Genomic DNA, 11376 nt, shown 5'->3' on the forward strand with positions numbered 1-11376 from the left:
TCCAGAGTAACGTTAAGCTGAACCTGTAGTTCTTCACCTGGATCTGGTTTATACTCCAGAGGAAGAATGAACGCATTTCTGCAAAAAAAATATCTATCTATATTCAGTATTATTATTCACCCAATGGTAGCCATCCTCTTCTTGGTGTCATTTCATGATGTGGAGCATACAGAGAATACTCTAATAGGATCATGTTTTGTGTTCAATTTTTTCAAAGGTCACAAAAACCTTTTGGGAAAAAAAAAAAAAAAGAATAGTCTGAAATTGTGAAGAATGTGTAGGAACCCTGCTGGTTTGCTTCTTTCATCCTCATGGTCTAAGTATATAGATTTCCATGCATTAAAGGACCTTAGTATCATCACAAACTAATGAAAGCATTGAGCACTAAAGCAAGGAGCATTCATCTGATCAGTGTCACATGATGCAGGAAGTGTGTCAGCATTTTAGTCCAGTTCCCTCACTATGGGGAGGGGTGAATGCACTCTGCCAGCTAGTATTGGATGAGTTATGGAAGCAAGCTGTAAACCAGGAGATGCCCTCGAGTGTTTTCATGTTTGTTTGTGGAGAATTGGGCTGTTCATCTCCCCCACATGCAGCTCACTCAGCCTTCTCTGTGGGTGTGATGACTGTTTGGTATCAGGACCCTTCCTCTGTTTGCAGAAAAAGTAACATCCCATCAGTTTGACTTGGAAGTAAAGTGAACACCATACCTTAGTTGATCTTTGTGTTTGATTTTGTTCAGGTTACTTGTCCTGCTGTCGCTTCCTGGATGACAACCAGATTGTAACGAGCTCTGGAGACACCACCTGGTGAGTTTGGGGTATTGCACCAATTACATTTCAATGTGAAATCATTGTGAATCAAGACCTGTAATTATATTTTCTATATTATATATAATATATTTTGTATTTTAGAATAATTGATTGTATGCATCACCACATTCTTAAGATATCATTTTTTTTTTTTTGGTTCTTTAAAATATATTAATCTTAATATGACACCACTTTTACATCCATATTTGATCAAAGAGAGCCGAATAGGATCAAATAAAACCAAACAGGTTAAAAACTGCTTTTCATTCATTTTATCTGCCCAAAATATTGGGTTTGTTTTATTCGGATAACATTATACCTGCAGTCAGATAGCTGCAGATTTAATTCTGTACTGAATATCAGTTGTTAATAGTACTTTTTTTTTTTTTCCTTTTTCAGTGCTCTGTGGGACATTGAAACTGGTCAACAGACAACTACATTTGCTGGTCACACCGGTGACGTGATGAGCCTCTCCCTGGCGCCGGACAGCAGACTGTTTGTGTCTGGAGCCTGCGATGCCTCAGCCAAGCTCTGGGACATCAGAGAAGGAATGTGCCGACAGACCTTCACTGGCCACGAGTCAGACATCAATGCCATCTGTGTACGAAGAGCACACAAACACACAAATCATAAATACATGATGGGTCGGGGTGTCTACTGACCATTGGAAAGTGAATGTTTTCACCTGAACACTTGCTGATGCCAGTTTGATGGTGGGAGCATACAGTGATGAGGCGTAGCTCTGCCTCAGTGTCTGGATGAAGCTCAGAGGCAGACAGTATAGCCTGAAGAGAGAGAGAACTGATATTAATTAGATTAATTAAAATGTGGTTATTATCAACCAAATATTTCCAAGAAGTCTTTGCTATTCAGCTAATCTCTATCTGACAAATGATTTTAGAGGCTACTGGTCATTTATTCCCTTTAATATTCAGTGTTTTCATCATTGTGTACCAACTGTGCGTTAACTTTACCTTCTTTTGACGACCATCCATTTAGAATAATGTTTTTCTTATAGTTTGGTGTAAGAAAATGTAGCAATGCAACAGGAATACATTTCTACCAATAGGTTCTTGTTTTATTTTTTTATTAGCCACGTTCTCTTAATAGATAATTAGTAATATATGCCTTTTAGATGTGATTATATTTTATGTCTGATTTAATCCGTTTTACAATCTATCCAATTTAGCTGAAATTAATTTACTGCAACACAATTAATTTTCTCTGCATATTGGATGATTAAAATAAGCTTCTCTCCTACTTCTGCCTCTGAATTTCTCCTATCGAGAAATTAACGTAAAATACATCTAGGTTGTTTATTTTAATAGATATGAGCCCTTATAGTTTCCTCTCCTCTTACAGTTCTTCCCCAATGGCAACGCCTTCGCCACGGGCTCAGATGACGCCACCTGCCGGCTTTTTGACCTGCGTGCCGACCAGGAGCTGATGGTTTACTCACATGACAACATCATCTGCGGCATCACCTCCGTAGCATTCTCTAAGAGCGGCCGCTTACTGCTGGCTGGCTATGATGATTTCAACTGCAACGTCTGGGACACTTTGAAGGGCGACCGCGCAGGTAAGCCGTGCCGCAAAAAATACTGTGGTGAACTTTAACTGAATTTCACCAACTGTTTCAGCCATATATTCCTTATTAGGCCTTATGGTATAAAAAGTTGTGTCCTAACTTCTTCAGTTAGCTCTGTTGTGTGATTCTAAACTGAGAACTTCGGCACCTTTATGATTTCATGTTAGACGTTTAAAGTTTAAAGACATGTTTTATTACATAAACAAGGCTAATCTTTTATAGCTATTTTATTGTTTGATACTTGTTTCTCTCTCCTTTTAAACCTGCAGTATAGTTGATAATTGTGTCGATGTGCAGTACATTTCATTAAGTATGAAGAAAATCCTTAATTTTTTAAGATTTGGTTATAAACCAAAAATCACTGTAAGATGTGGAAGTTTAGCTTAGTCAACACATTTTAAACGTGTTTAGTGAGTATACTATTAAGCCCCTTTTCAAAATAAATAAATGTTTTTAAAGTGGACCTAAAGTCTAAATCGCAAGATAAGAGCTCTTTTGGTTTATCCAAACAGTTTCCTAATAAAAAACATTTATTTTATAAATTAACTATGAATTGAAAGATGAAGAAAGTCTTGGCTCTAGTATAAGGAGTAAGATTTTGTTTGCCCTTTTCTAGACCTGTGTAAGATTACATCAACTTCTTTTATAAGTACCTTATAAATGACTAAGTCAGGATCTTAATTTTTCTGTTTTATTGTGAACAAAATCTGTTAATTTATGAGCAGTTTGTTGTTATTTCTGTAATATATGGTCACGTTTAAACTGAATTGAGGATATACATTTTTTTTTTTTTAGAAGGAAAGGTTTTCTGGAAGCCTGCAGCTTCTCCTCTAACGGTTTGAGATGTGAAGCATCCCCGGACTTACATCTTTCCAAAAGCCTGATTTAGAAAGATTCCTGTATAGTCTGATAAAAGAAATACCTTTCTTATTAACCTTTAAAAAATTTCTAATAATGCTTAATAAAAAGTTCAAGAGCTCCATAATAAAGCCTATCCCTAGTTTTTGTTCAGACACCACAAAATTAGCTGTTTTCACCGCTTGATTATTTGTGTGATTATACATGAACCAGAAGGCTGCTCAGCAGCAGCTACAATCAGAGAATTAGGGATGAATAAGGCCATTACCTGTACTGAGAAGCAGTGATGTAAACGTTTGAAGGCTTTCAGGGTGGAGGAGAGCAACTTAAAGCTGCTAGAAAAGGGACCATAGATACTTTTTTCTTCAAGGATCTTAAAGGTTGAGATCTGGGACTTAAATGCTGAGATAAACGTCTAAACATTTGAGTCTGGACCTTTGTAGTGGGTGGAAAAAACATCAGAAAGCTGCTAAAATCAGGAAATGATCTTGGTGAATGAGGTTTTCTACCTTATCCTAGAAATGGTTTAGATAACTGATATTTCTATCATTGTGAGGACTTTTCCTGTTTCTCTGATCCCACTGTCTACATCTTTTTTTTTTTACCAAATGCCAATGATTTGTCATAACGTTAATACTGAAGCTTAACACTTTTACCTCTGGAAAATCTCACTGCTCATTGTTCAGCCACTTGTCAGCATGTCCAAACAGAGCTGTGAAGTGCTATTCAGGATAGGCTGGCCTTTTAAAGCTTCTCACAGTCTCCCATCATTTAAACGCGAGCGTCAGAGATCCCAGGCAGCTGCACGGCTTCATCACTGCAGTTTCAGAAACGAGGTGGAAATTTGAAGCTTTATTTAAGGGCATCATAAAGGCTAGGGGTTTTTTCTAGGTGGTTAGCTTCTTGGCTTATGATGTACAACAGATCCTCTGAACATAATCACTGTTAGTGTGTGACAGCGCTACGCTTACAGGAATACACGCACATGGTGTTTATCAGAAGAGGTTCTGACCTCTGGAGAGTATAGTGCAGCTTGTTGTCAAGTCAGACTAAAGGTTTAAGCATGAAACAGAAATGCATCATGGGACATTAGCAGGCATTTCAGCAAAAGATGTTTGCCAGAGTTGGAATTTGTCCCTAATAACAAAAGCACACTGAAGCAGTTACAATGTTGCTGAAATTATGTTTTCCTTTACAGTCCTTCTGGTAAACCTTTCTGTTTTATCCAAAATCGTTTCATCTTAAGGTTACTTTCAGCTACCACATTTGTGGGGCTATGCATTTACAAAACTGTTCTTTAGTAAGTGTTCCACCATTCAACTTAGGATCATTCAATGCGGATAATGTTTTACACACCATATGGTAATGAATCTGAACAGGCCTCAACTGGATTCATTATGGATTCATGTAAACAGATCAGAGTCCTGAACACTCAGCTTCCTACTGTAATAAATAACTTGGTATTTACCAGTAGATAAGTTATTCCTGAAAATATTTAGCTGTTACAAAAATAATTTCTACTTTTCTAACGGAAATATTTTGATTGTCAAGCAGTGTTGTGTTTTTGTGTTTTTTAGCACAATACCTGTAAATATTTAAAAGTGTTTTGTTTTTCTCATTTTCCTTTTTGTATAAAATTCATATCCTGTCAATATTATTAGACTGATAAGATATTGCAGTTCTGGGTATTAACCAGTAGTGATATTGATCCGATACCTTATTGGCACAAAATGTATTAAATGTTAGAAACGATTTGATCAAGTTGTAAACAAGAATAAAGCAGCAGTACATATGAGAGTAACTGACCCAGAAGTGAACTATTTCTACCTGCAAGATGATACCTGAGATTTTGCATGTAGCTCCATATTGTCCATATTTTTTTAAATTACAATATCCACATCACATCAGGACATCCTCAGTTAAAATAGCTATTATTATTACACTCTAATTATGGGTAATTAATATGTACTTCTGCTTGCACAAAAAAATATACCTGTATTTCTAGGTCACGCTGATTGGTCTGCACAAAGTTGCACATAATCAAAAATCGGCTAATCATCCCATGCAATTAATTTGTTGCATGTGTGTTTGAGGGTAAGAAGGAAGGTAGACAAAGTGTCAAACTAATTTGAAAGGAGCTCCATAGCTTGCATAAAAAAATAATAATAAATAAAGATGTCGTAGATTGAGAATTTATGGTAGTAGTTGCTGTACATGTGCTTTTTTTTTAAAAGGACAGTTTTCTTTTGTTCTTTTTTGTGTGCACTTAAATGTAATTTTGTCCTCCGTTACCAGAACCTGAACGCTGTGCTGCTTTGTCTGATTTATAAATCCTTTTACTTTTCACGTTTTACAGTTTCACATCTGCCGTTTCATTGATATCTCCTGTTTGCTGTTTCTGTAGGTGTCCTGGCTGGTCATGATAACCGGGTGAGCTGCTTGGGTGTGACCGACGATGGCATGGCAGTGGCGACAGGGTCCTGGGACAGCTTCCTCAAGATCTGGAACTAGAGTCCGAAGGTGAGCTTTCCACGAGGAACCAGGAGCGTTCATATCCTGTAACTAAGAAATTAAATGGTCCAAATCAAAGGCTAAAATGTATCGTTTTCTTATCTAAAGGGTAGTATTAAACAGAGCAAATAACCTCTCATGTTTTCAAAAACAAGATCTGGGTGCAGAATTTTATGTTTTATGAAATTACACCAACATCTGGTTAGTGATCACATACTCACTGTAAACCTCAACAAGCCTCTGACCTGATTCTGTATTTGATAACCTATATGAGAAATGGTCGCCATAATTTAAATTAGATGTTTTTTTTGTTTGGTTTTTTTTTTATCACAGACAGATTTAAGGTATTATTAACTTAATTAAAACCCAGTAAGTATCTGGGTCATTCCAGATTTCAAAACAAGTTTGGATGCATGTTTGGGAGTCTTTGTCCCACTTGATTCCATTGTTTTTAACATCTAGCTGTTATATTTGGCAGTTGATCAACTCTTGGGTGTAAAACCTAACAAACGCCATTTTATTGACATTATGTTTAAAGAACTTAATCTTTCTCCAGACTCAGTGTCGTTAAAATCTCTCAATGATGGACAGGTAATGTAATGTTTGGGCCATGAAAGGCTTTCAGGCTAAATAGGTTATTTGATTCTAAAACAGATTCTCCTCTATCCAAGAAATGTACGCAACATATTTAAAAAGGCTTTAAATTTGTGCCCGTTTTTATTCTGCTCTAATTTTGTAAGAAATGTTTTCATGGCTACAAAACATTTATCCAAATATGCTCTTTAGTTTTTAAACCTATTAAAGGTTAACTATATCTAATTTTTAAGGGTTTCAAAAGCATAAAGCTCATGTTTCATCATACATGTACTGCTGTTAACTTATGATTGTATGTGCTGCCACCTGGAGGTTAGGAGTGAAAGTACAGCATGTTAAACAACAGCCTCTTTTTATATTTAGTTGAATTTGGTTTAAATTCCAATAATGAAGCATGATACAGTTAAATGATTTAATATTTATCATATCATGATCTGTAAAGTGCCTTGAGATGGCATTTGTGTTGATTTGGCATCTTATTAATAATCTGAATAGAATCGGCCTGTGTGGAATAATGTTGTAACCCATTCTTCATTGTTTACCCTTTTTTTCCCTTCTAGATGTCATCCGGACTCCAAAGTTGAGTGAAAGACCATTCCAACATCACAATGTTCATTTTATTGCATATCCAATCTTTTTTGAAAGAAAAAAAACACCATGATACTGACTCCAAACACCCCCCCCCCCCCCCCTAAAAAAACAACAAAAAAAACTATCAAGGGCAAAAATTCTCTCCTCCTCTCTTCTTCTCATTTAAAAGAGCACAATTGTCTCACTCATTCAGCTTAGAAAAAAATTACACAAAAAAAAGCTTGAGGAATTTAGTGATTTCCAAGTGGGCTGCTGGGGGTAAAACCTCTCCAACAATAGTCTGGTAATGTAATAAATGAAAAATACGAAGCCCCCTCCCACCACTGCTACACCACACAGCAAATGTGTCCTGCATCCTCCTTATGCACAGGTCTGAATGAAGGCAGTGATCTAACTCTTCATGGCTTTTTGACCATGTTTCTTTTGCTTCTCTGTTCATCATTACACTCTGTTGAAGAGAGGTAGATCAGTGAACTGTCAGTTAATGTTTAAAACGAGGATCAAAGCTTTGATTTATTTCCTAGTCTTTAGGCGAATGTTTATAGACCGAGAAGCAAGCGAAGCTTCAGACCGCGTCATCGTAAGCCCAGCTTTATCCCACTGGAGAACAAAGTGAGAGAATTCAGCTTCAACGGGGAGTCCTCAAGCCACATCTCACCCTTCTGTATATTTAGCTCCATGATACTTTAATGTTCCTTTTTATTTTATTTTATTTTTTTTCCAGTGTAGTCCACAGATCTTTGTTTGCACAAAAATTAAACGTTGCATATATAGGATAATGTCTAAAGGAAAAAAGTTAACTAACCAAGCACATGCTGTTTATGATAATGAATGCTTGTTTTTAAAATGTAAAAAAGAAAAACAAAAAAAAAAGAAACATTTTAACCATTCTTACACCTTTCTGTCTGGCAACAGTGTAGAATAATTAAATGAAGATTAACCCATCAGATCATAATCTACCCTGCCCACCCTTTTCCTTTTTGTTCCTTTATTCCCCCCCTACTTTTACTTTAGCTCTCCCTGGTTTCTGTTGCCCGTGGTCGGGACCGGTGAGGTGATCTGGTTGAGTAGGGACTACCTCCGCTTTAGCCCGGTCGCGCTCCGGATGTTTCTTTTTAACAGAGGGTCCCATTCCGTGCTTGGAAATGCAGTTACTACTCTGTGAATGACATGTTGTATAAATCAATGTTTGAAAATAATGATATTGAAACTTTTTAAGTTAAAAACAAGAAAAAAAAGATTTTTGGTTGTCTGCCATGGGTGGGTTATCTCTTAGAATCGCATGCTGTAGAATTGCTTAAAAGGTGCATATGGAATTAAGTCCTTTTGATGTTTTTCTTTAAGAAAAATAACCTGTTGAATATATCAATACAATGGTATTTATATTTTTTTTCTCTATTTTCCTTTGTTTTTGTTTTTTTTCTTTTTGCTACTCTGTGCATACATGTTTCAACTGAAATGTCAAAGCTATGCACTTGAGAAGCAAACCCTGCAACATAAACGGTTACTTGGTCCATTCTTGGGAGGGATTCCACTAATTTTAGAAGTCACATGAATGCTTAAATTGTACACACAAGCGTACATACATTCATTTACCTTAAACACATACAGTCCAAATGGAACAAATAGATTTTCATTCCTTCTGTAGCAAACGAAATTTCCATTTACCGAAACCTTTTATAACAGTTTCATTTTTTTTGACCTTTTAATAGAAAATGAGAAAAAAAAATCTTGCAGCATCTGAATGGCAGAACTTTCTGTTATTCCCTTCTCCTTGTAAACAAAACGCTTTTCTTTAGCAGTAGGATCTTTTTCTTCCCAACCTGTTATTTTTTCTCTCTCTCTGCGACATTCTGTACAAAAGAAAATGTGCTGTAATTGTGCGTTAGGCCTGGAGTTGGCAAAAAATAAAACGAATAAAAATATTAAAAATTAATTAAACTTTTTTCCTTTTTCTCTTTCTCCATCAAATAACTGTAGAGCTCTGCACCCCCCTCCCCACTGCCTCCCCTTCACCTTTTGTATTTAATTTTAAAGTCAGTCAGTGTACAACCGAAAGCTGGATGCAAGATAGAAACTATATTAAAATGTACTGTTATTTAAGATGTAATAAAAAGCAGTTTGAGATGACCTGCTGTGTTGAGTGTGATTCACTTAGAGCAATTCCCACTGAAGCTAGAAAACTGCAGACTGTTTGGTTTCCTTGTAATTATGTTAAAGTCAAATAAAGGAATTTCTTATCCACTGTTCCATCAGCCTTGCTCCTCTGTAAAGTTTAATAGTTTCTTTTTAAATACCGTCTTAACATCAGCATGCCAGTAATCCTTTAATTGTATTTCATTTATCTCAGTTTCTTAGCTTCCAGGTAGTTACAGTCTTTATCAGTAATTCACTTATAGGAGGCTGCCAGGTCAGATGCTCCCACAAGTCTGTTTTTGGTGGGGGTTAACGTTTTCTGCATCTCGGTGCCCTCTACTGGAAAAAGTGAGGAGGTGCTTCTCCAGCTGTTTTGAAAAAATAATTTTCATTCATCTGTATTTTTAGTCAATTGACTTTAGCATTGCCCTAACACAAAAATTAACTGAAAAGTTTTTTTTTTTTTACTAATATATAATACTTTAAACACACCTTTAAGGTTTTTTTCATGCCTAAAATTTGCAGCAAATGCAATCAATGACTTACAAGACAAATGGGGTTCAGGTTCACAAGCATTTACAAATAAAGCTGATGAAAGTTAAGCATGTATGTTGTTGGGGGGGTAAAGCACAGCTTAAACAGTAATAATCCATATTTTATATTCTTATAAAAACAATGTTTTGAGCCTAGGGGACGCAGAGAGTGTGTCAGATGATCAAGGTGACTGCTTTATCCTGCAGATGTTTCTCTGATGCCAGACTTTTTGGAATTACACAAGCAATGAACTGTTTGAAAACATTGATAAATACTCTGTTAAAAAAAAAAAAAAGGAACACTTATCACAAAATAACTTCAAATCCACTTAAGAAGCAACAATGAATGACAATTTCATTCTCGTGTAGATGGAATAGACAATGGGTTGATATTTTTTGCAATTAGCAAAACAATAAAGGAGTGGTTCTGCAAGTAGGACCACAGCCTTGCTTTCTGGCTGATGTTTTGATCACTTTTGAACATTGGTGGTGGTTTTATATTCGTGCTGGAATGAGATGGACTCTACAAACACAAGTGGCTCCGGTAGTGCAGCTAATCCAGGATGGCACATCAATGACAGCTGTGGCAAGAAGTTTTGTTTCGTCTGTCAGCATAGTGTCCAGAGGCTCCACGCACTCCCAGAAGACACTGAGGAGGCCTTAGGAGGGCAATAACCCAGCAGCAGGACTGCTACCTCCCCCTTTGTGCAAGGAGGAGCACTGCCAGAGCCCTGCAAAATGATCAACAGGCGACAAATGTGCATGTGTCTGCGCAAACAGAAACCAACTCCATGAGGATGGTATGAGGGTCAGATGTCTACTGATGTGGGTTGTTCTCACAGCCCAACACCAGCAGGATGCTTAGCATTTACCAGAGAACACCTGGATTGGCAAATTAGCCACTGCCGCCCTGTTCTCTTCAGAAAGCAGGTTCACACTGCGTACATCTGGAGACAAACCAGAGAGTGATCCATGGCCTGAAACATCCTCCAGCATGACCGGTGTGGTAGTGGGTCAGTAATAGTGTGGGGTGGCATTTCTTTGGAGGGACGCACATCCCTCCATGTTCTCGCCTAAGGTAGTATGGCCGAGATGAGATCCTCAGACCGATGTTAGACCATATGCTGCTGCAGTTGGTGCTAGGTTCCTTTTAATGCAGGACAATAGTAGACCTTATGTGGCTGTAGTGTGTCAGCAGTTCCTGCAAGATGAAGGCATTGAAGCTATGGACTGGCCCACCCATTCCCCAGACCGGAATCTGAGCAAATCTAAGACATCATGCCTCGATCCATCCACCAATGTCATGTTGCACCACAGACTGTCCAGGGGCCTGTTTCAATAAGGAAGTTCAACCAACTCTGAGTTAAAACTTGAACTCTGAGTTGACTTATCCTGAGATGGGAAACTCTGAGTTTTGGGTTTCAGAACAGCTGAAATGAGTTAGTTCAATCAACTCTAAATTGACTGACTCTGAGTTAAGCGCATGCACCACAACTATAAAAAGCCATTATCAATGGAGCACAGATATCACGAGTCACCATGGCAACAGCGTCAGACAAAAAAAGATGTGCATATTTCTCACCAGCAGAACTGGATGTGCTTATGCAAGCATATGCAGAATTTGAACATGTATTTTTTTTAAAAGCAACACGGCTGCAGCGGCGAAGGAGAGAGAGTTAGCTTGGGTGAAAATAGCTGCTCTAGTCAATGCGTAAGTTTACATTTTAATTACTTTTATACAGTGTTGGGTGTA

General features: G+C 37.3%; 1 protein-coding gene across 3 annotated transcripts in view; it reads left to right on the forward strand.

The window, feature by feature from the left end:
• The window catches only part of gnb1a (guanine nucleotide binding protein (G protein), beta polypeptide 1a), a 35582-nt gene extending 26498 nt beyond the window's left edge, over nucleotides 1-9084 (forward strand). For all 3 annotated transcript variants that reach the window (XM_038293103.1, XM_038293104.1, XM_038293105.1), the window contains exons 7-11: nucleotides 743-809; nucleotides 1212-1413; nucleotides 2175-2391; nucleotides 5663-5778; nucleotides 6924-9084. In XM_038293103.1, the coding sequence (XP_038149031.1) occupies nucleotides 743-809; nucleotides 1212-1413; nucleotides 2175-2391; nucleotides 5663-5769 (593 nt within the window). In that variant the 3' untranslated portion in view covers nucleotides 5770-5778; nucleotides 6924-9084. The remainder of the gene's footprint in view (nucleotides 1-742; nucleotides 810-1211; nucleotides 1414-2174; nucleotides 2392-5662; nucleotides 5779-6923) is intronic.
• Nucleotides 9085-11376: the final 2292 nt, after the last annotated feature.

This window comes from Cyprinodon tularosa, unplaced genomic scaffold, assembly GCF_016077235.1.
Source record: "Cyprinodon tularosa strain WSP-4 unplaced genomic scaffold, ASM1607723v1 ctg320, whole genome shotgun sequence".
NCBI lineage: Eukaryota > Metazoa > Chordata > Actinopteri > Cyprinodontiformes > Cyprinodontidae > Cyprinodon > Cyprinodon tularosa.